Source organism: Nymphalis io, chromosome 2 (assembly GCF_905147045.1).
Source record: "Nymphalis io chromosome 2, ilAglIoxx1.1, whole genome shotgun sequence".
NCBI lineage: Eukaryota > Metazoa > Arthropoda > Insecta > Lepidoptera > Nymphalidae > Nymphalis > Nymphalis io.
Genome location: NC_065889.1, coordinates 9,695,713 through 9,722,857, shown reverse-complemented (window position 1 = coordinate 9,722,857; position 27,145 = coordinate 9,695,713). Strand labels below are relative to the sequence as shown.

General features: G+C 33.0%; 1 protein-coding gene across 1 annotated transcript in view; it reads left to right on the top strand.

Annotated features, from left to right (window-relative positions):
• The window catches only part of LOC126773745 (heparan-sulfate 6-O-sulfotransferase 2), a 104,898-nt gene that overhangs the window by 6,984 nt on the left and 70,769 nt on the right, over positions 1 to 27,145 (top strand). Inside the window, exons 2-3 of the mRNA XM_050494858.1 lie at positions 12,615 to 12,851; positions 19,078 to 19,175. Coding sequence (XP_050350815.1) covers positions 12,615 to 12,851; positions 19,078 to 19,175 — 335 coding nt within the window. The remainder of the gene's footprint in view (positions 1 to 12,614; positions 12,852 to 19,077; positions 19,176 to 27,145) is intronic.

The window sequence follows — 27,145 nt, the reverse complement described above, 5'->3', positions numbered from 1 at the left end:
TAGAATATAGTTACCGAAATATGCTTAAAATATTCTCTTATATAGGAATGGGAGGAACGTGATTGTTGTTAAAATATAATATATAAAAAAATCTCCTAATATTTTTTGAATACGTACCAAGTAAGACTGATAAAATAATTGTCTCCATTAAAAGTTTTAGTCCGTTTTTAATCCTATATCCTCGACTGTGGTGCTAGAACGAAATAACAGTGAAGTTCATATTTAGTTAATTGCTTTATCTAGTATCAAAGTCAAAGTCAAAAATCTTTATTCAATATAGAAGCGTTACACTTGCTTATTGATTGTCATAAATCTACCACCGGTTCGGAAATAAACACCTCAGACCTGAGAAGAACCGGCGAAAGAAACTCGGTGAGTTTTTTTTTATATATCATCGACTGGCAAACGGTTATTACGCTCTGTAAAATAATATCCTCTTTAGTTTAATTAGTTTAAATTAAAATGGCACATGAACGATGAGCACGATAAATGTCCCGGTGAGTAGGTCTTTTACTTTACATGTAATTACCGCTTTTTTTTAAATATAATAACGCAAAAGTTTTATAATAATATAAAGAAACATATATGAATAATGGTTTTGATAATACTTAACATAAAACAACAGCAACAATTAATTAATTACTACAACAAAAATGACAATAAGGCCAAAAGGTGATTACACTGTAATGTATAGAATTACAGTGTTACAGAATATGTAAAAATATTGTTACATAAAAAGAAAAGTAAAAAATAAAAATAAAACGCTAATCAGATATTCAGATACGCGCGTGTGTGTAATTGCTGCGTATGCGTGAGTGTCTTGATGTGGTCATGTGTGCATTTTTTAATAATATTTGATATTTTTTGTCTAATAATTTGTATAAATCAATTATGCATAAGAATAGGAAGACGCATAAATGCGGTATTATCGCTGGAAGAGTGATCGCGATTGGGCATTGAGCTAGCCATATGCCCGGAAAATGTTTCTAAACCTCTAAGCAGACTGTTAATAAGTGTATAACACTAACCCACATACTAATTAATAGTGTCATAATCAGTGGCCTTATACATATTTGCAGAATATTTAAGCGGAATCTGTAAATTATTAGAGACACTGTCTTTGGTGGCTACATAATCCAATACGATAATAGCAAGTTCTTCCACACCTCGCACAGTTATATGTTTATATGTTCCGGTGGATTAACTGTTACGTTTCTCATAGCAAGTCTATCAAACCAAATTGTGTCGTGGTGCTTTCGACCCTTTATCACATTTTTAATGTCAAATTAGCAAGAAATCAATGTGCGTATGTAACCATCGTTGTCCCTTTCATACAGTATTATAATATGTATCAAGTTACGAAATAAACGTTTCGTCGTTTTTCAATCGACGTTTTTCGCGTCTGTCCCTTTGTACGCTTATTTCTAAAGCTTAATTTTACTGGATTTCGATACGGGTTTCACAATTATCGAGGTATATTTTCCGTAAGGTTTTTAAGTATAATACCTTCATATTAATAAAAATAATATTAATAAATGCTTCTGTTATAATCAAGTCCATAACAATTGTTAATTTGACTAATCTATAAGGGTACATCGGATGAATGTAATATATTAGTCTTATAGTGTACCTATATTTTTTAGATAAGACACATAATATATAAAAAAAATAACAACAATAATTGATATTTATTTGTCACACAGTATTCTTTCTCTTTGCAATTTAGACTAACATTTTTGAGATATACATATTATGTATATCAGTAAATTAAACGCAGTGTGCCTTTCTAAATCAATAAGCTAGGTACCTATCCAATATTGTAAGTCGAACTAGTTAGTTGATCCTGAGATTAGCGCGTTCAAACAAATGAACATGTAGGCTTCATATATTGTAATATTAAAGACTTTTGAATAAATGCATATGACGTGGGCGTGAGATGAAATAGATGAGCGCAGTATAAGCGGATAGATTGCTTGGTTCGATCGCGATTGTATGATAGTAAAATTGTTCATTTCTTATTTTTAATAAAATACCTCGGGGTTATAATCTTAATATTGTTATTAATGCCCGCCTTTACTTTTATACGGTTAGATTGCTATTAAAATATAAATAAATACATTATGTGTTAATATAAACGAAAGCATAGCGTTTTAGTTAAATGTTTGTACGGAGTGCTGACTAATCGTGCACAATATACCGCGGTCAGGTCAGCGCGAGTGTTTCAATAAGATTCAGTGAATAGGTCCCACTCACGCGACCGTTACCTTTGTTTAGTTCATTGCTGCCATTAATCTTGTTACAACGTGTTTAATTAACTGCATCGATCGTTTAATTCTCGTCATTATCATCTTGCACAGGCTACCGAGTATGACGTCTTGCGTCGTTCCAGTTGCTTTTAATGCTGATAATAATAATATAGAACCAAAGATAGCGGGTTCAAACTCGTACACTGAAATTTAATTCATTTTTTATTTTTATTGAATAGGTAGGCGGACGAGCATACGGGCCACCTGATGGTAAGTGGTCACCAACGCCCATAGACATTGGCATTGTAAGAAATGTTAACCATTGCTTACATCGTCAATGCGCCACAAACCTCGGGAACTAAGATGTTATGTCCCTTATGCCTTTAAATACACTGGCTCACTCACCCTTCAAACCAGATGACAACAATACCAAGTACTGATGTTTTGCGGTAGAATATCTAATGAGTGAGAGGTACTCAGACGAGCTTGCACAAAGCTCTACCACCGAATTATTATTAAATCAAATTAATGTAGTTAATTTAATAATAATTAAAACTGCCACAATGTGTATCCACCAATCCACATTGAAACAGCGTGGTGGGATAAGCTTCAAACCTTCTCCACAAAAGGAAACGCCTTAACCCAGCTTTGGGACATTTACAGGCTAAATATTTAACCAGTATATATATTAGTATTTATTTTCTTTATTAGCTATTATTATGTATAGTGCTTATTTATAGTTATGTATGTGTAAGGAATAAATACACCAACAATTTTAATTTCAATTTACAAATCTCTTAACCTAAAGGTTATCTGAAAGAAATAATTACTATCCGATAAGACTGTCGTTTGTGCTGCACATATTTTTATTTCTTCTTTGTCTTATACGTATCCTATGTAATTTGGTGTACAACAAATATAATAAATAAAATTAAAACATTGCATCAGATGTTCGTTTCCGTCATTTTATTTTCATTTAAAATATTTTTATTTAATTAATCAATATTGTATCTTCAATAAAAATTATTAATGCGTGTATATATCATTAATATATAATGCCATGTTATTAACATAAACCAAGGATTTCACATGCATGACTTCGTTACATGAAACGGGTTTCAATATTATATTTTTTTCATAAAAAAAAGTTTAGCTTGAAAGTAAAAACATTACTCTAAACACATGTGTTATTTCACATCATTCGTGTTGTAACAGCGCTGAATAACTGATTCGGTGGCTTTGTTGCCGGTTGTACTTTGTCGTAGTGTATTTGTAACTTCTGCCACAATTCCCTTCATGCAGTTTACCACAGACGCGAGTTTTCGCCGGCGGTTTGTTTGAGAATATATTACATCATTTTAATACTGTTGTAATTAATACACGAATGTGGTTGAATTAATGTATTCTTTATTTTTGACATATTTCAAAGTCGAAACGAAACGCAAAAAGATCTAGTTCTAGAGATTTCGATTTTATTCTTCCTAATTTGAATTTACGGTAAAATAATTAGAATCCTAGAATCGGTACTTCTAATCGCACACTCGTATAAATGATTTCAAAGAAAGTAATGTGAGTCGGTATAATGTTGTTGTTCATCGAGCTAAAGAGGCTGTTTATTTAAAATCATCGAGTCACCGAGTTCCTACCTATGAAAGAATACCTATACCTACGTATGAAAGATTCTGGAAGCGGTTAAAGAGGAATTAAAATTTCCTTTTTTTTCTTCATAATATAGGAAGGTAATTAAACTGGCTCACTCACCATTCTGTCGGGAACACAACAATATTACGTATTTTTATTTTTAGTTCACAAACATAAAGTTACAAGTAGTACATATAGTATGCAAAGGCGGCCTTATCACTTACAGGGATCTCTTCCAGGCTATGTAATGTTGTTTGGCGTTAGAATATGTGATAAGAGGGTGGGATAGTATATTTTAAATGAATTCGTAATTTTTTTTTAAAATATTGTAATACTTCGTATCAAATCATAAAGCTCACTGAATATGGTGAGTCACTGGCGCCGTATCGTGTATCGTTAGTTAACGTTATTATGGAGACGGCTGTCGATGCATGAATGGCAGTAATCTAATACAAGAGCCCGCATAATAAACTTGCAGACTGATCGTATTCATTGAAAAGCTCCGATTTCTTGCTATCATTATTAATTTAGATTTTTAAATATTTTTATAGAAGGCACACAGTTTTTCAGCGTTTTTGTGCATGGAATAATTAAAAATCGATAATCAAACTATGTTAATGAGAGCAAAACAACGCTTTTTATCGTAACTTCAAGAAATTTTGAAAATTATTTATTAAGAAATAGTTTTTTGTGACTAATAATAATAGTGACGAATAGTCTACCTGCTTATATGCCTTTTTTTGTCGCTGAAAAAACGCATTTACACGTTTCCCCAACATGAGTTGGGGAGGTATCTGGGACTCACCGGCGCTGAAGGCACCGGAATACCCACTAAAAAACCAGCGGTACCCACTCCGTCTTTTCGAGGGGGCCTCACGCATCACGCTTGCGCATCCTACCGTAACACACCGACGGTTGGCCGCTCCAGCGGGCCTTATTTTCCTATTCCTTATATATTCCTAGGGAGGTTCCCGCGGTGCGTTGTACCCCCTAACTCCAGCGGCACTTACGGTGGGGAAAGAAGGTGCGCATAGCGTCGGCGCCTCCTCCCCGGTCTTCTTCGGCGGAGCGGGTCAGCGGCGGCACTCGCCTAATGCTCTCGCTCCGTGGTCTCCTTCTACGACATGACACACTCGTAAAAAAAAACCACCTCCATCCAACACTTCTCGCTGTCAAGCATGGCGTTAATCACGCTCGGCAGACTTGCTTATATGCCTTAATTAGCTGTACACAAATACGTTACTTTTGGTTTATTATATATGATATTACTTTTGATAGATTTTGATGAAATGAAAACTGAGTAGTAACTTGGAGTATCTTATAATAATTCAGATATATATTTGTCTTCTATAGGTAACGCCGGACAAACAGACAGAGAAAAAAAATATACAAATAATGCTTGTTGTTGTGACTTGCAAATAGCCATTTTAACTTTAATAGAGGCAGATTTGAAATTACAGACAGACACCTCAATCTTATTTATTTGTATTGAGTAATTTAAATTTTATACATATGTCTTTCATATTAAGGATATTAACCTTATAGGATTAGTTTTCATGAAAATCAGGAATGACACGTCATTGAGCGTTTTGTGTTTCGTAGTTTCGTATTTGGGAAACCAAGCGCACTTGTACGAATTTAATTAATACGGTGTAGGAATGTGTAATAAAACAAAGCAGGGAAGAAATCATCACAATTTACGAGGAAGGAGTCTATTTCTAGTGCAGATGTCTTAGATAAAGCTCACGTCCGTCCAACGATGGGACAATAATAGCCTATTGTAGTGATAGGACCGAAATAAACGGCGTTGAGAATTGTTCTCAAGTATTTGGTGAAGCAAAACAGACCTTTTATATGGTGCGAGTTAGGTTTAAATGGATTTCAATTAAAAATTAATGAGCGTCACTAAACGACTGAGGTATTCAAGGTAAATACTTAGACGCTAGAAATATTCAATTACGGAAACGATATGATTTATTGAGCTCATGGTATAGTATGGGCTGTATGTTTAATGTAATTAGATTGGATTTTATTTTGAGATAGGTAGACAGACTGGCTTATGGGCCACGAAATGGTATGCGGTCACCAACGCCCATAGACATTTTCTCTATAAGAATTTTTATCAACCCCCTACATTGCCAAAGCGCCACCAACCTTGAGGACTAAGATTTTATTACTCTTGTGCCTGTAGTTCATCCTTCAACCCGTAAATAATACTATACAATAAGTATATAATATATACTAACTAATATACTATATAAAAACTAACTATATATACTAAGTAAAGGACCTACACAGCAGGCTTGCCTACCACCATTTAAAACGTAAGTAGGTGTTATTCGCTCTCCGACTTAAGATTGTGCAACGAATTATACCGATTCGTTGACTATTAAACTGTGACCTTCAAATCGCTATTTGTACCACGTACTATCAAAGTACTTATATAGTACTATAAAATAATGAATTATAAAATAGTCAATTTTAAAATAGTAACATACGTTATACAAGTAGCTACACAAAGGGAATCACTTCTGAAACGTCCTTTTCCAAGACTAAATTGAATTAAACACATTATAAACTTAATTACGGCTTCGGCTCCGGTTCGAATTCTGCAATAATGTAACTGTTATAGCAATATCGTCAAAGGCATCTCTGAGTTAAGTTCTGGCACTTGTGTTATAAATAACATATATCTATTAAGTTATTGTCAATGGTATTAATAAATAAAATATTCTGTAAAATAGCTTCTCACGAAGCAACGTAAAATATATGTTTTTATAGCTTAAATGATAAAATGAACAGTGGGAAACGCCATTTCATAAACTATACGTCAGGAGATGCACGTTTTCGCTCTTTATAATCTTTTCGATAACACAAACGTGGTAGTTACGGTGACGGACCCTAGCAACATATAACTGACGTGTTCCTTCCAATCTTAATACTGAATATAGGGAAAGAAAACATGTAATTTTGAAAAAAAAAACACGTGGTTTCTTACCACAGTGACTATGTACCGCGTGACTGTCATTAGTGTTAGCTTTAACTTCAGTTCCATTAGCACATTGTGTTGAGGGATTGTCTTAGACAACGTAAGGCGCATATCACCTTTCACTGGTGGTAGGGCTTTGTGCAAGCTCGTCTGGGTAGGTACCACCCACTCATCAGATATTCTACCGCAAAACAGTAGTACTTGATTTTGTTGTGTTTTCGGTTTGAAGGGTGAGTGAGCCAATGTAATTGCAGGCACAAGGGACATAAAATCTTAGTTCCCAAGGTTGGTGGCGCATTGGCGAAATAAGCGATGGTTAACATTTTTTACAATGCCAATATCTATGGCGTTAGTGAACCCTTACCATAAGGTGGCCCATATGCTCGTCCGCCTACCTATACTATAAAAAAACCTCTAGTCGATTATGATTATTAGTTTTCTTTTCTATACTAAAGATATTACATAATATCAAAAAACCACGATGGCTCAATGGCCTACAATATAAGGCGCCTACTGATGTAAAGACTACAGATTCGATTCCAAATCCTTGGTTTTGGTGGGACGTTTAATTATTGGGGAAAATAAGAATATCAGTAATTCCTTCAAAACAGGCATGGTTGCTCAAAAAAAGTACACTAAGCCCTTTTTAATTAGCTCAGTTCCGCTCTCGCGATTTACGCTCATCCTCTTGACGTCGAGTCATCTCGTTATTACTCATATTTTATATTTTTAATATTCGAAATTAAAACGAAATTATTTTGCATGTGAAAGTAATTTTTCTTATTTTCTTTTTGTTGTAATTATTATGAGCGGAATAAATGATTAACTGTTTAAACAACTAAACCGTCTTCTAATAAAATTCGAGCCCATAAAAACTTTCATCTCCTGTTTTGTCATTTTTAGGGGTGGTATATTTTTTCAAATTTAAATGGGACCAAAACAAAAATCCAAATCGGTTCATAAATGACAGAGTTCTGAGGTAACAAACAAATGAAAAATGACAACTGAACCTCTCCTTTAACTTAAATTAAGAACCTCTCCTCCTTTTTTTGAAGTTGAAAAGTTAACATGAATTATTGATTTCTGTACTTTTTAGCCGTTTTAAAGATAAGAAATATACAGACAGACAGACTTAAAACAATTTTCTTATAAGGAAAAAATTATGAGAAAACCACTAAACATTTTCCTCGAAAAGTAGATAATACCTTGGTCCAGCAGTTGTTACTTGGTGGTAGGGTCTTGTGCCAGCTCGTCTAGCTAGGTACCTTCCACACTTCAGATATTCTACCGCCAAACAGCAATACTTAGTATTATTGTGTTCCAGTTTGAAGGTGATCCAGTGTAATTACAGGCACAAGGGACACAGCATCTTAGTCGCCAAGGTTGGTGGCACATTGGCGTGTCTATGAGCTGCGGTGACCACTTACTAATAGGATGTTCCATTTGTCCATCCTATTTCATAAAAAAATAAAAGCTGTTTTTTCCATCTCGGCTCCCAAGCTAAATTAAAAATGTTTATTATATTTTAATTTGCCGACTTTTGTCATGGCTTAATAATGATTCCAATCATTTGTTTATATATTTTTACTCGATTGTGCGAAATTTAAAGAACAGAGTTATACAAAAGAATGTGTGCATAAGAAAAAAAAGTTTTCTTATCGCTTAAAGCGACCCTCAGGTAAATTGGCTAAGTTAGGTAATAGGTTGGAAAAGTGTAGATGAGAAAAAAAAAACAAAATCAAAAATATACTTTATTCGAATTGAATTTTACAAGCACTTTCGACTTGTCAATTTACTAGATAAATAAAATTTGAAACTACCGCTTATGAATGTAGATTCTCTTGAACAGAATCAGCAAGAAACTTTTTTTTTTTCATCAATCTAATACAAAATATATTTTTTTATAAAAATGTAATAATATATACACACTTGTAATAAGTTGTTATATATATATTGTAATACATTGTTATAAGCTTTATGTGGGTCTTGCACTAACAAACTAGTTACATTCGACTTGATTGAACTGAAATTTTGTACATACTTTAGATTCTGGTGGTGATGTGGACGTATCGTACTCGATTAAATATTTTTAGCCTATTGCTCAAATTAAGAAGCTTGTTCTGAAAGTGCGTATTAAATTTATTTTAATAAGTCCTCCAACAGTCATGAGATGCATGCCAATATACCTATTTATATTTATGTTATTCAAAGCTAAAAGGTAAGAAGGTATATTACACTACACACTAAATACACCTTAAAAACAATTTTAACGTATGTATCTTTATACTTTATGTAGAAATACATTATGTGGACTCTATATCGCGATATCAAAACCAGTTCCCGAGTAATTCTACGATAAGGAAACTTACTAAGTACGGAGTTTTATTTATTTTATTATTTACAGTTATCATAAAGCCGCCCCAAATAGCCTCGGCCATACAGTGCACAATATTTCAATTGTTTAGGCCCTTATGAAAGCTTAGCTTCCGAGTTATTTTCATTTCAGGGAAAACATGCTGAAGACGGAAAATCAAATCCTTTCAAACCGATTATAATATATCAATTTATTTAATCTAAAATTGATTGTTTGACTCTCAATTGGGCCAGCTGATGGTAACAGACATTGACGCTGAAGGAAATATTAACCATGTTCTGTGTTTGTAATTACACTGGCTCACTCGCCTTTCAAACCACTATTGCTGTTTGACGATAGAAATGTGAAGATATTTTTTTGACGTCCTTAGCTATATGTTTATACATAATATATGTCACTTGATAGTAGTTTTTACATGCAGCGTTTTGCTCTACTCGCAGTCGTGCTCTTGGGAAGATAATTTACTTTCAGAAATCCCTCTTCATTCGGCTTCATACTTTAATACCTTTTACGATTCAAGCTATTCGTTTCTAGAACTTACTCATCTAGAAGCGAAACATGCACACTCGCTTGTTTCGTTAAATAAACTATTAAAGTAACACTATAAACTTTAGTTCTTTATGTTTAACTGTAAATAAAAATTGTATTGTAATTGCTTTGTATTATAATTAAACATTCATATGTGTTTATGTACATTAATATTGTTCGTTTTTTCCTCTATCTTCAGTTGAGCTCGAAAGATATCACTATATATGTATATATTCATATATATATATGTATATATTCTGTCTTCAAATTCTTAGCGTACAATAAATAATATTGCTATTGTATTTTAATACAATAAAAAAAACATCTATAATATTAACCGCAAGGTAGAATTAAGATATTAATAAAAAAAAGTAATCAACTTCTCTTAAAAAGTTTGTTCCTTTTTAAGCAAAAAGTGGTGGTTTGACGAAACCGGAAAGTATTTGTAAAATCGTTGAGTCGAATAGAAGATCGAACGTCTAGAAACTTCATTAAATTCACAAGCGCCACATAAGAAACGTGATCCTCTTGGAAAGCTGTTTCGTAGACAACATTTCCCAATTAACAATTGCTACCCAGAAAAATAATATCAGCTAAGGTTGAACGCACGTTCTGCGTTCATTGATAATTTGTACCTCGTGAACAATTTTTGTCAAATACTTTCATTTCGATACTTATATTTCAATTTATTTTTTATTTAAAATTTCTTGGCATATGTGTAGTGGTCACTGTAAGACACTTTGGGAACTAAGATGATATGTTCCTTGTGGCTCTCATCTCATTGTCTCATCTCATCTCATCCATCCATCAAACCGAATTTCTGGATTATACAAATGTGTACGACGTATGAATGTGATGTGTTATTTTTGGCCTAATTTAACGTAGAACGTTTCATTTAATGTACTTCGTTATTTGTTAATGTTAAAAATGTTTAGTTGATACTTCGATCACTAATAAGATATAAGTAATCGAAGGGTTGATATGATAATTATAATAAACGGTAACTTTTAAAAATATTGTATGAATTAATTTGTTCCTTGAAATATTGTCGATATTCATATTCATATATATTGACCAAATACGTACCATATGCATACATATGTGCACCAGACGACATCCTAGTTTTTTAATCGACATTAAAAACATGAATACTAGACATTATGACATTATGTATATTAAACATTGTAGTGTGAAACTAATTAATAATATTATTGTTTTTTTTTTTTGTTGTATAAAATGAGATCAGTTTTTCAAGTGGATAGCGTCAAACTTGCGACTTTCGCGTCACTAAACCCTTAGAATGATTAAGGCTTTTACATAACTTTAACACTAATTTAGTTATGTGAGTAGAATAACAAACACGAAAATGCTCAAGATACATGTGAACTTCTGAAACAGTGTAATAATTTAATAAAGATTTTTTCTGATCTATGTAAAAATATAATATACAAAATCTCCTACAATACAAAAATTCCTGCTTTTAATGAGGCGATAGTCGAACAATAACGTGAGAGATATTTAAAAAATCTAATCATACGAAACGATAGTCAATGAAACGTCCTAGAGAATATCATCCAATTAACAGGTGCTAAGTAAAAACAAATCTAATCTTCGGTGCGAAGTGAACCTTGGCCGAATAACATCCTGTAGAGTGCTGATTGCGACTGTATATTAATGGATGAAGGCCCAGCCCACTTCATTAAAGCGAACAAACAAGAGGGGGTGCGAATAGGCTCTTTATCTCGTCACCCTCTCAACCTTCGCGCTACCCTAAACATTAAGATGACATTACAGTTACTTCGGCTAGTAACTTTTAAATTGTATCGTGGGTTTTATTTTTGATTTCGCGTACCCTATTTGTTTCAAGTTTTGCAATATATATCATATTATAAGTTAATAATGAATTATAACCAATGCTAAAGTTATTTTTTGAGTTACGAGTAACGAGCCGTTTAAGATGCATTGTGCCTTCACGTGACGTATATGCGCCTTCAAAACTTAAAAAAATCTTGATTTCGCAATGTTATTACTTTAACGCTTTTGAATTTTTGTAAACTTTTCTACTATCCGTAAGCATGACGATTCGTTTCTTCAGTGTAATAACCGTCTGACCGAAATCTATTCAAAGAACTTTTATATCGCCTTTAATATTTGCGTCCAAATTTATAAAACAAAAGTGTCGTTTTTGTATTTTAATCCTGTAGTAGTTATCGATTTTTCGTATTTCGATGGAATTTTTTTATTTTATTTCACTTCTCTTTGTTTCCGTGAATTTTATTCCGTTATTAAATTCTGTTTTGAATGTTTTTCATTTTAACATCGGGGCTAATAAATCGTGTTGTTTGTTTTATGGGGTACGAGACATATGTATATTTATTTTGTTAAATAAAACCAGTTAAAACCATCAAAGTGAATTTATATGTACATATTGTTTCCTTGTATGGTACGAGTATATAGTTTAGTTATATTTATTGGGTTTTAGTAAGCGGGCATTGATTAAATTTTATCTCGAATTTCTTATTTGAATAATAGTTTTGTTTTTTATTTATTTAATCATGGGCTACTGATGTTCTCTAAGCCCATGATTATATTATTTTGTTTAATTTGAAAAGAAATTATGCGAAGCTTATCTTCCTAAAACATTGACCAATTAATCATTTATTCACGAAATTCCCGTATTTTTTACTATTAAAACGTTTGGTGCTCGAAATATAAAATTAATTTATATTTTTCTCCATTCTTATAAAATATAAAGACCCGAATGTTACGCTTTTAAATTATTTGATAGTGAACTTTTGTAATATAATGGTGACAGTAACAAATGTCTTTGTTTTAGGTGTGTGCGTTATCGCCAAGGGAGCGGATGTCAGAATCCCTCGCTCTCACATACGCGGAGGCTCCAGGACGGCCATTACCTGACCTGATCGCTCAGCCCGGCCTCTCGTATGACGAGGTCTTACACGATGACTTTAGATTCGATTTGAATGCGCACGATGTCATGGTCTTCCTTCACATACAGAAGACTGGAGGAACATCCTTCGGAAGACATCTAGTGATGGATCTCGATTTGAAGGTAAATTTACCCTTAAGTTTTTGTCCACCAGACTTATGAATATAGTAAATATTGATTTATAATTTTACTGAATGATGTATGATGAAATTATAGCGACAGAAGTATTTGTATTACTCAAAGTTGTCTCTTCTATCAAAGAATATTCAAACTTGAATTACAGTTTTATTGTTCTAACAATCAAAAATGTATACAATTTAAATTTTCAGTCTAATCCTTCATTTATATTTTATTGAGTTTGAATATTGATGAGTTTGTTGTAGAATTTTATGAACTGTAACTATGCTAGCGTGGAGTCCGCCCCCGCAACCAATATCGTAAATTCGTTAATCAGCATATCATTCTGCTGATTGAGTGAGTCGCCTTGAGGGCCTATCATATGTTTATGGCGTCGTGCTACTACAAATATTTATTTTAAAGCTTGGACTGGAATTTTAATGCTTCTGTTTTTACTGAAAAATATTTCATATGGAATAAAAAATATATAATCTGTATAAAATAAAATAAAAATGTATAGATAGTGTACTTCAAAATATCAAATGATATAGAGCTCGGGACATTCTTTCAACTCCATAATAAGCAATTATGACAATGTATCTGTAAAAATCAACCTCCACGTAGCAGCAATCCGTCAACTTTTTTGGTAATCAACCGGGGTATAGGGAGTCGAGCACCTAATCCTCGATCAATTTTAAATGTAAAGTCTCCATGAAAAATCTTAGGGGAACGTGGAAAACATGTGAAGTGGCAGAGCTCAGCCAACAAGCTATTAAAGCAGGCGTGTGTGCGATGACGTCGCAAAAAACAAAATGGTGGAAACTTCGAAAGAAAATCTAACGTCACGCCTTTATAATTGCGGCCTTAGCAAGGCAATCGGTTTTAAATTTATAAGTTAACGTTGTAAAAAAGTAATACCCTGAGCTTTACAAGATCAATCATCTTTTTATATATAAACGTTAAAATACGAGCGTAATAAATTTGTATATAATTACTATACTTTTTTATGTATATAAAATATAATTTATTATAATTATTTCCATAAAAATTAAATAACTAATAAGTTTATTGAGTTAGTATAAACGGTAAATGTACCTATTATCAAGTATATGTTCGAAAAGCTTATCTTAATTTTCGTTGTTTGGAATTATTATCTGGGAACGATTGCCCAAAATGCTAGGTATTTGACGATAATTGAATTAATAGCAAGTTTAAGTTCATAGGCCAAAATAAATATAATATTATAAATATTAATATAAAATTCAGCTCTTTAACACAGTTGTCATTAGATGTTGTTTTATTTTTATATAAAAACTAAACTGAATCCATTCAAGTAGTTATCGAGTAATTATGAAGCAGTGGGCTGTTTTTAATTGCGTTCTATGTGGTTAAGTGGCACTATATAATTATGATCGTCGTCGTTTTTTTTAGTACTTTCATTCGGTTTAATTTATGATGTTAAAGAATTATGCTAGGATGTAGAATAAAGGCATATGTATATATATATGTAATAGCAAGGTATTATTTTTCAATTCTGTAATATTTTGAGAAAAATTGATCGATATTGCTTATAGATTTTTTTATTGTTTCTAGTATACATATGTAGTAGTTAAATATATCAAAGTAGAGTAATAAAGTGAAGTGATTTATAAACGGAAACATTATTTTTTTGTTGAGTACTCAAAATATTAAACAACTCGACCTGGGCGACTTCGCTCGGTTTTTTTTTGTGAAAAATTGCATTTATTCAGGAAAGTCAATTATCTAAATATCATTAAAAAAATTCTCATTTAATATTTTATTTATTTATAGAATAGGAAGGTGGACGAGCATATGGGCCGCCTGATGGTAAGTGGTCACCAAACGCCCTTAGACATTGGCATTGTAAGAAATGTCAACCATCGCTTATAGCCAATGCGCCACCAACCTTGGGAACTATGATTTTATGTCCCTTGTGCCTGTAATTACACTGGCTCACTCACCCTTCAAACCGGAACACAACAATATCATGTATTGCGGTTTTGCGGTAGAATATCTGATGAGTGGGTGGTACCTACCCAGACGAGCTTGCACAAAGCCCTACCACCAGTAATATTATAAGATATTAGTTTTAATGATATCGTTTTTCTCATAATATTATATTTGAATAACAGTTTTTGTTTATTTTACTGTCTCGTCTCAAACTACGACTGATTACTGTGATTAGTTTACGGATATTTTAAAACATATAGAAGGATATATACATTTATTGTTCTGATCGTAGTATTTAGTATTTATTACGCGAGACAGTCAGCCAATCAACCAATAACCTAGTTTTTTAAATTTGTATCATTGTAAGGGTGAGGACGCACTGCGAAATCACACCGCGCGATTTTTTCCGCAGTTTGAATTGACAGTAAACTGTATTTCATTTTAGGCGCACTGCGAAAAAAAACCCTAAAAATGTTAGTCATTAGAACTGCAGTAAAAGTTAAAAAATGTATAACGGAACTCAAAGTTAAACTTTTTATATATCATATAGACGTCATAAATCCCAAACTTCAAACGGCCTTGATGACACTTATAACAAGATTTTTTCGGAATAAAATATTAAGATCTCCGAAAATACAGCATCTTAAATTGTTTCCCAGCAATGCCGATGTCGGAGCGGAAGCCGAGAGCTAGACATTCTTCTATGAATAGCAGCGAACGAATGAGCAGGCTCGCATATTGCGCGTATGTTTTTTCGCAAAGCGGTAAATGACAACTCCATACTAAACAATGTATTTGCTCGAATTAAATAGATTTTATTTTCGCGCGTATTTTTAATCACATGTGCTAGCAGTATGTACATCATTTGACGACTATGAACACAGAAATTTGAAAAAAAGAACCACGCAGTATTAATTTCAATCTTCAACAAAAATTAATATATATAAAAATTATTGCAATGAAACAGCTTTTGGCACCGTAGGGAAAGTAAATATGTATCGCGGTTTCGGTAACGCGTTACGTTTACGCATTATAGTTACGCGGTACGTGGGAATGTGTATATGCGATTCAAGGGTATAATATCCAATATTATTTCGCTTATGTCAGTGCCAAAGATCGTTCGTTAAAATTACGTTCTAATTTCAAACGGCAAAGTAATTTGTTGCTGCTTATTGTTGATTTATAAGATAAATGTTCCAATCCTCTCATCGCTAATGCGCCACCAATTTTTGGAACTAAGATTTTATGCCGCTGTAATTAAACTGGCTCATTATAATTCAAACCGATACACTCCAATACTAAATATTGCTCTTTGGCGGTAGAAAATGTGATTAGTTGGTGTGGTACCTACATAGACGGACTTTGCATCCCTATCAATAAATAAATAAATTTAATATGTAATTGAATATAATTTCATACTAACAGTACCAACCTTTTTAAAATAAGATATTTATCATTTTGAATTTGGATTGCAAATCAATAAATAGTACACTGATTATTAACATTTATATATATATACTCACATCAGTACTGTATATAATAATTCACCATTATTCCGTCCGTTTAATAAGACAATAGTTAAATTACAAGTTCTAGTTGGGTCGCCAAGTTTGGACGGTTGTTTTCAACCGCACTGTAAATATTTAACGGTATTCTAGTTTCGGCTTTTCGTGCCGACTGCTGTAGAGCAGACAATATTAGTAACGGACAACGAACTTATAAGGCTACAACCATATTGGATGTGGTATCGTCTGTTGTACATCGAAAACTATTTATAATTTAATTATAATTTAGTTGGTGGAATACATATATGGCAGAATTTCAGTGAAATTAGACACATTCAGGTTTCCTCATGATGTTTTCCTTCACCAATTTAATTAAAACTATTATGTAATTTTAACCAATATATAGTTATAATATATGATAGTATTGTGAACGGCAAAGAAATCAAAAATCCCGGCAGGCGTTGTCTTGTCTGTAGAAATGCATAAAGACCTTTTCCATAAAAAATACGAATACCAAATTAAATAGTAATTAGTCAAACGATGGCGTAATTTATTAATGGCAAACGGATACCTACTACCCGAACCTACCGACATCCATTATATACACAGATATGTATATTTTAATTATACACGAAACATTAACAATAGAGATTACCCTTTTTTAATCTCACATAACCCTAAAAGGCAAGGCTTTATTTGGCAGAAGTAAAAAAGGCACATCAGTATGTACGAACGCGTTACGCGATAGATCGGATGCGGTATTGTCGGCATCATTTGCCTCGATTCCTAGGAAAACGAAGATTTGAATGTTAATAGCACTTATTGGAGCGCTAGACACGTAGATAGTTGAAAAAAAACAATAGTCTTTATGTAAATATGACCCAACTACGAACTATCCGGTGTTATTTTAATAACCTCTTCTGCGAATGTATATACCATAAAAGGCGCGCAACACAAAAAACGAACAAGACAAAGACGATAAAATTTTGTATATAGTCTAGTAATTTTTACAAACGAAATGCCTGAAAAACTTCGGCATCAATATAGCAATTGTCTTCCAAATGTCACGAACTACCCTTTTATATAGCATTAACTTAATCTTGTATATATGCCTAGTATATAAGGCTCAAACTCAAGTAAGGTTACTATTATATTAAGCATATTTTGAAAAGTCTCACGGCATAAACATAAAAATCAAACCAAACGACTTTATCATTTATAAAAATATCTGACATAATCAGTCATAAGTAAGAATCCGCAACAACTGTAATAATGGGTCGCCTAAATATGATGATGATCTCCTAACCGATTTCGGCCAGCAAACTGCGCAGGGTATATTATAGTGCACTCTCTATTTTATCATTCACATAAGATTCTTACTCATCTAGGCTTGACAAGCTAGGCTCGTCGTTTCATTGAAATAATCGTATAATTATGGTAACACATAACGCCTTCGCATTAATAATATAATATGAGTAAGATGAACTTAGATAGAAAATATAAACTTTTATGAAGGTTTCATCGTGGCACCACAATCGTTACCGTAATCTTTTCCAGCTCCATGTTCCCAACAAAGGATAAATGTATTCAGACCCGACTTTAATTTTATATCTCCTGTATGAATATGAACACTTTCGTATAAAATCCTGTTAACTCCGCATTGTTCCTTAACACTAACATCCCAGCACTTGTTAAACCTCTATTGTTGCTCGCTGTGCGTGTGAGTGAACGTGGGGTGTATTAATGTTAATGGTTACATGCATTCGTTTTATCGATATCGTCTTTATTTACATTTTGTTGCTTTTAACATTTTAGTTAGGCTGCTATGTAGATTCGTTTTCGGTTTTTTTTTTCGAATACATTCTTTTTTTGAATGTTAGAAGAATCATAAGGAAACACGTCATATGAACAGTTCTAAGTTTAAGTTATGTAAGATTTATCTTTATTCTGATTGTGAACTATTATGTAAAATCAGTGTGTATTCCTATTTTGTTAAATATTACTAAAAAATGTATTCTAGTTGACAGATTTTGGTAGGATTTTAAAGATTTTCTCTTGATATTCATAGAAAGCTTCAGGCTAGTATGACAGCAGGCTATTCGGGCAAATGAAATTTAGTTCTTTTACAATTATAAATTTTTCACGTGCAAATCAATAAAATACTAGTTATCGGTGATATAATTATTAAAATAAATATTTCTTTAGAAGTTCAAGTAATTTACATGTTGCTTACTTAGTTAGTCCTCTAGACAAGGTTGAATTTATTGAAAATATATCTTTTCAAACGTCACGTTACGTTTCAAGTTATTATCCGTTTATAATATAATAAACAATTTATATTCAATTTAAGTCTCACAAATAATGTTATAAGATTTTTTTTATGTGTTTTCTAATTTGTTAATACCATTTTTAAATAGTTGCAGTGTTTGAGATTGTTGAAATAAATCGAGAGCATCTTGTTAAATTTTTACAGTCTAAAGCGTTTGTCCACGTCGGATATCCGCTCCCGCGCAACGGTACTGATTTCACTGGTAATTTCCGCGCCCGTGCAAACTCGCTTCAGAGAACCGCTGCCGCCGCCCGCAGGGGGAAATGAAAACGCTTTGCATTTTAAATCGCGTGTGTGTTATTGGCTTTTCTGATTTGAACTTCCTTGAGTAATATTTTATACGTAACTGTGCTAACCGCGATGTGCCCCGTCGGCGTGGTACAGAGTGAATATTTAAAATATCCATTGCATTTTTTTTTCATTGCAGAGGCCGTGTAACTGTCAACGTGCGCGTAAACGCTGCCATTGTTTTCGACCGCACAGCAACGAAATATGGCTCTTTTCGAGATACTCCACCGGCTGGAAGTGAGTACCTTTTGTCTAGCTACGCATACCGTTTTCCCACATGGCGACGAACTAGAATATGAATAACCCAAAAAATAAACGATTCTCACAGTTTTTTGTTGTCATATGTTCTTCGATTCATTTCGTGGCTGTAACCGTGACAGTTCTAATCTACACGTGTCTCAGCTTAATCTTAAGATATATTCAGACTAATAAGTAATAAATTCATGTCATCGTAACGATTTGAAGGCCTAAAATTTAAATGAGAATTATTATTGGTAGACACTTCGATTTGATTACATCAGCCCGGCGCCGAGACTCGTCTTGTCCTCGGACTCGACGGCGGCTCGTCCCGTTTTGGGCATGCAAATGTGTCGAATATGCGTACTTAGTGTACAGCCATGCAAATTACCTCTCCAGACTATTGTCCAGCGCCCTTGGGGATTACACGACCGTTCCATTAGACGTGACACGAATAACTGATTGAAAACGATTTTCGATTTGACTAGTTGACTAGAATTCACAATTCGGCGCTCCAGAGGCTCACAAATCACAAACCTTTTTGTATTTATAGCTCTTCCGGAGGCCCATCGGGTATTGGCAGTATAACATACAAAGGTTGCGTAATCAAGTTGTCGTGTTATGCTATTATCCCTAGTAAGCACGCGTACATAATGTTGATTACCATTGACGGTTATTTTTGTGTTAGGTGTGAACAATTGGTGTTGAATTGTTAATCGTTGATTAGATCAAATTCGTAGCACTGCCGCCGGTGCCTCATTGATATGCTTAGCGTGTGCGGCGTAAATTAACGTACCATAACGTAGATTGTTGATTTAAACATCGGTGCTCTATTGAATTAAAAACACGTGTCGTAACTAAATTCAACTTCGAGCTACCGTTTCCAATGGTGACGCCGAGTAAAAGGGTTCTCAAGGTCTAACATTAATACTATTTTATTATCACCCTCGAGACGCGATAGACACCGCTAGAAGCATTTAGTCAGCGATAAAATATTTCTTATCTTACGTATGAGGCTGCAAGTTATTTGTTTTGTGATGTTTATTTTATCTTGTAAGCGGGGGTTCCGAACAACGCGAAGATATGACATACTATAAACAATCGTTTTGTTTTGTGGTCGTATAATGTATCGTTTCTCGAAATTTAAAGTCTTCAGATATCATCACCACCACAAAGGTATCATTATTTAGATGATCGTGCCGAGACAAACTTACGCTACCAACTTAACGATCCATTGAAAGGCTTTCGACAATGATTATTTTATTTAAATATTTACGTAGTTCGAGCGTTTGGTTTAAGTATCCCATGTATCAAAGATACATCAATCTACACGTGGTTTCTCGTTTGAATGCAATGAGTATTTTTTTTTATTTCCGCTGTCAAAAGTTTTTCATTATTTAGTCACATTGTTCTGTCCCTATCTATCTCTACATCGAGTCAGTATTTTTATATGACGTTTTACACGTTGAGGATCAAAATTTATTTTTTAAGTATTATGCCTAAATGATATTCCCGCAATATAATGGGTAGCTAATGTTTTTTAATCTCGTTTCGTAATACATGGAAATCGTAATAAAGGCGTTATATATAAACTAACATTTATTATTAATGTGACCAATTGCTTTGTGGGAAGTTTATGGTATTATGCAGGTAAACATGTCCTTTTAGGTATCTACATTAATAATTATGTTTCATTTTGATGAATCGGAACCTTATCATCTTCATGGTTACCAATAAAACTAAATTTGAAAAAAATAAATTACGACTTATATATCTAATGTTACAAGTTTAAACCACACCTTACACTTTCAATGCACTGCCGCCGATGATAACTAAGATATTAAGTCCGCTGGCTCACCCTCCCAATCAAAATGTAATAACAGTTCAGTGCTGTTCAGAAGTAGGCTAACTGATAAATGGGTGGTAACTACCCAAAAACCCTACCATAAGTAATATTCTTAATGGGCTTTGTGCCAAGTGAACGTAGATTACTTCGACATTTATATAGGGAACATATAATATATTAGTTAATGTATTTATAAATGTAGCTGCTTTAGAAGATTAATGTCATTCCATTCACAAATGATTTTCACGAAGACAAAACAATGGGAACATCGGCTATAGTTTTAATCCTAAAGCTATTTAATCATGGAAGGGATTAAAGTATTTGAATTTTGATAGTTTCAAACTGAAGAATGCTCAGAAGCTTAAGATCTTAAGGTATTTTTAATAGAACTGATGTCGTTACCGTTTCCACGGGTAATAGAGGTGTCTTTACTACCGCCTTGTAGCTATTAATTCGGTAACTCTTCTCCTACAGACCTCCCAAGGCGTCCGCAGGCGGGCGTTCTCTTAGCCCTCTGACAAACAAAAGATAATCTGTAAAACAGCACAAGCGATAAACAACCGTAATTATATAATGTTTAGACTCAAACGAGTTTAATTTGTAACTTTTCGTGACTGCGTTATTCTAGTTCGTCGAGATTAACTTTGCGTCATTGTCTGTTTGTTTAATATGGATTGTGTAAACGGGACCCTTGAATGAAAGTTCCATTGATGGGTTAACGTATAAAAATATTTTTATTATTGTTAAGGTAATTATTTTTATGTTAATATAAGCAATGTTCTAAAAATTTTAATTATCTTTTTAAAACACATTTTTTGTGCTCTTATCTTAATCTATAGAAAGTTGGAAATAAATTCTTAAGACTCTCACGTAGCACTACCCATAACTGCCAATTGAAATGCCTAGTCAAAATGACGATTAATTTCGTGAGCAACGTTACAATACGTAATGTTTCAAAATAAAACGCAAATTTTCTCGCCTTTCGTAATAGCTTACAAAGTTAAATGCGTTTGTTTCTTGGTTTGACAGTGCGAACAATTTCAATATAATTTCTAATTTAAGTTCGTCGCAGAGTTCGATTGCGTTCGATTTTAACGAGTACGATGTATATCTTCTACCCAATCTATCACGTCTCCGTACGCAGTTATCTTTCATCGTAAATTAACTCAAATTATCTGTCGCCGGGCTACACGGTCTCCACTGCTGGCATATTGTAAGTCATTACTTATATTCTAAACACGAAACCAATGTTCCGCTTCGAGAGGATGGGGCTAAATTAATTTGTGTTTCTCGTTTTTTTTCTTAACAACCTTGCTGTGTGATGTATACAAAAAGGGGTTCAACAATATCGTATATCTCTTTTAGTTAAGTTGAAATTTTCATGATTTCATTTTGTTATTTCGTATTGGTATCAGTGCGTTTGTTATATTAAAAAATGTAATTTTAAAATAAAAATTATGTTTTTTGTAGGTTTTAATGCAGTCTTGATTTAATATTATTTTTATATCTTGTAACTTATTTTCGAAGTATAAGTTATAAAAATATACATAAGACTAAAAACATTCAAAAGAACCTGTATTCTTGTATATATACACATATATCCATATACACCTATAGACATTCTAAAATCTTCTCTTCGAAGTGTGGATTTTTCAAAATCGTAACTTCTAAATATTGAACAAGGTAATTAAAATATTCAAGGCAGCATGCGCAAGCGATCCCGTGGCGCTCGTTAAGACGGAAAGGGTACCGCTGGTTTTTTAGTGGTTATTCTGATGTTCGGGGCGCACTCGGCGCCTTGGACAGCGGTGAGCCCCACATATCCCCCCACTGTTACCGTGGGGGAAACGCGAATTGCGTTTTTCTAGCGTAATTAAAATAAAGGTAATTAGATATTAGAGCCTCAATACCATATAAAAATATATAACTACATATTTATTGTTGTTGTTTATTATCATTACTTTTCTTTAAACACGATAACAACTTCGAATGAAATGTTTTTTCAGACTTGCACTAGAGTTTAATCCATCGCGAGTATAATGTGTAATGAGTAACAATATACAATGTTATATGAAATGGAAGAGTAAATAATTAACTGGAAGAAAAAAAAAACTCAAAACAAAAGTGGGCGTGTATTCTCATATTAATGTTCTGTTTTTAATATAACTTATACGAGTTTTCATATACATGTAAATTCGCAATGGAGATAATTAAAAAAAAAAACCTTTTGTTTTCATCTAAACATTTCGCGTGAACGCGCAACGAAATTCATCTTGTTAACATCTTCAATTTTCATTCTCAGTGTAATGTTATAATAAACGTATTCTATATAATCAAAACAAGCGTTTGTCCCGTGGAATAATACGCTGAAAATAAATGATTTGCATTTAATTCCTCGCTACGTATTAATCATTGTCTGCCTGTCTGTTTTTCTTAACACTAACACTGTTTCGCTTTGGTATTTTCTTTACAATTATAACTTTGTTAATTTATTAGCTTAAGTTTAATTTTTTTTATATAGTACAGGAAGGCGGACGAACGTATGGGTCACCAACGCCTATAGACATTGGCATTGTAAGAAATGTTAACCCCCGCCCACATCGCCAATGCGCCACAAACCTTGGGAACTAAGATGTTATGTCCCTTGTGTCTGTAATTACACTGGCTCACTCACCTTTCAAACCAGAACACAATAATACTAAGTACTGCTGTTTTGCGGTAGAATATCTGATGAGTGGGTGTTACCTACCCAGACAAGCTTGCACAAAGCCCTACCACCAGTAAAAATTAAAAATTTATTACTATACTAAATAAGGCATATGATAAAAAAGTTAGTATTTTGTTGATTATCATACCGAATTGTATTTTATTGTAAAAACTGCGTTTCTTGTGGATTTTCGGTAGAATTACTTTGCATTAAATCGAATTCCATAATATGACGATTCAAAAGGAATTAATGTTTTTTTTTTGAGTTATGTAAATGTTTGGCTTACCGATTGGTGTAGACGAGTTTTTGTTCGTTATGTGTATATCCTCACTAATATCTTAAATGTGACAGGGAGTTTGTTGGTTATGCGTTCTCGACTCGACTATTCAACCGATCATTATGAAATTACAGCACAGAAAAGGACAAAGGGTTCCTAACACCTGAATCCTTTACGAGTCAATTCCACGTAAAGAGCTGTAAAAGGATTCAAATTCGTTCGAAGTTCCAACTACGTACACATATAAATAAGATGATTTTATCTCGATGAGTCATTTATATTTGACACGATATTCCCCATTTCGTATGTAATATGTAACAAGTGTAATATGTGCAAGTATGAAACGAACATGACTTATGTGTATTTTTATTCTTATACATATTTCAATATTTTTATTCTTACTTCTTTTTATGAAGAAATGAGTATTAAGTTTCATAAATGGAATATCGTTTTAAAAAAAAAAGGAGTAATCATGACATATTATTAGATATTAGCTGATTATTGCACATGTGAAAATGCCTTATTTTGTTTTGCGTTTCATTGTAACGGAGTGAATGTTAATACTAAATTTGTAACTAAAATCACTAAAAGTATGTGTGTGTGTGAAACTCTCGACGATATAATATATCGCCTTCCTACACACTTATCTTTTTATTAGAAATGTTTTGATGTCTTGATTAAACATCACTTTTTGTTCTTGTTTAGCATTAAGGTTTTTATACTTTTTTCTTAATTATCTGTTTTCCACTCCTTGTTGATATTGCTTTTAATTGTGGGTTTGCTATCACCATATGGACGGTTGAGGTATTTTCACGCTCGATTGATGAATACGCTTAACAAAAATAGGTTATCCGATATCCTAGTTATCTTTATACATATATACTACTAACATTTGTGTGTGTATTTTATATATTTTCACTATGCGAAGTTACATTTGTTTTAAGAATAATCTAGGCCCATATTAAGTAAAGGTAGTACTGTTGAAAATGTGCATGTGTCAGAAAAGATGAAAAATAGGTACTCGTCAACCCATACTGCATTAGCCTGGTGGAGTAATTTCCCCTTAGCAGAATAAGAGGTCTTCTCATAGCAGTTGGACATTTAAGAGTAATATTTCACTACTTACTGGTTGTATGTAGTTAGGTACCTGCTTTGAAATAATCGTTATCCAGACGACATTAAAAAGAAAAAAGGAAAATTCAAAAAGTATAAAATTCAGTGATAGAATCTAGTAGGTACAGGCAAATTAACGACTAAATAATTTTCATTTTAACTCGAATTCAAGCGTCATGCACATAGAAGGAAAATTTCCACAAAAGCAATTTAGCACAAACCGGAATCAAATACCTACATTTGAAAAATCGAATGAAATTTCCCACAAAAAAATGTCATTTCCGATTTAGCTTCCAATCCCATTGAATCCGACGCTAGCGAAATTGTTAGAGCGTTAGCGTACAATATTCCTAAATTAAAATTGACAGTACGTGTAGTAAAGAAAAAAAATAACGTATTTGAATTTCGAATCTAATTAAAAAAATTATATATGCTGCCCTAAAAATTACTAAACATTTTTTTCATTCTTCTTTTAGATTAGTGAAATTTTTCATTTATTCAATTTATTTAAATAATATCATAAAAACTATTTATCTTTTTACTGTTGTAGTCTTAATTCAAAAGATTAATAAATTTAATTGGTATTTTCTGTGATCATATTAATTTTAAGATCATTCTAGCCGTAAAAGAATCGCATTGTTGTCTATCTACAAAAATGGATGGATGGAAAGTTGGCATTTGATGTATATTTATGGAGATGGTTTTTAATTTTTTACCCCGTGGTAATTGTTCAATGTATAACTTGTTGTAATTTGCTAAGAGATGGCGCTGCATTAACATTTTCTTATTCAAAAGTAACTACGTCTGCTAATCCGTTGATACATAATATGGTGTACCATTAAAAAAAATCGTTTGGTTGTCCAGTGAACTATTGCAAACTAATCTATGAGCTGAGATAGGCGGACGAGCTTGCACAAAGCCCTACCACAAAGTAAACTTACTTTTACTTTTAACGAAACATCTTAAAAAGTCGTTTGACCTGACTGATCGAAGTCGCATACCCAATTACGTTTGTGGAGATTGACGAGTTAGGTGACGAATGATTCCTATTCGAAATTGTTAGAGCGTTAGCGTACAATATTCCTAAATTAAAATTGACAGTACGTGTAGTAAAGAAAAAAAATAACGTATTTGAATTTCGAATCTAATTAAAAAAATTATATATGCTGCCCTAAAAATTACTAAACATTTTTTTCATTCTTCTTTTAGATTAGTGAAATTTTTCATTTATTCAATTTATTTAAATAATATCATAAAAACTATTTATCTTTTTACTGTTGTAGTCTTAATTCAAAAGATTAATAAATTTAATTGGTATTTTCTGTGATCATATTAATTTTAAGATCATTCTAGCCGTAAAAGAATCGCATTGTTGTCTATCTACAAAAATGGATGGATGGAAAGTTGGCATTTGATGTATATTTATGGAGATGGTTTTTAATTTTTTACCCCGTGGTAATTGTTCAATGTATAACTTGTTGTAATTTGCTAAGAGATGGCGCTGCATTAACATTTTCTTATTCAAAAGTAACTACGTCTGCTAATCCGTTGATACATAATATGGTGTACCATTAAAAAAAATCGTTTGGTTGTCCAGTGAACTATTGCAAACTAATCTATGAGCTGAGATAGGCGGACGAGCTTGCACAAAGCCCTACCACAAAGTAAACTTACTTTTACTTTTAACGAAACATCTTAAAAAGTCGTTTGACCTGACTGATCGAAGTCGCATACCCAATTACGTTTGTGGAGATTGACGAGTTAGGTGACGAATGATTCCTATTCGAAATTCAAATAAATAAGCAGCTGTCATCTAATGTATGAGTGTACAACGTCTCACTGTTACATCATCGCACGACGGACACCAAACAACCGACTATCTTTATTAGTATGATAAACAAGAAACTGGAACTATCGCGCGAATTAATCGTTCATTGACCTCTGCACCACCAACCTGCACCTTGTTATATACAATATGCCATTATTCGATGAACTTGTTTGTATCGCTAGCGAAAAACAATTAACCT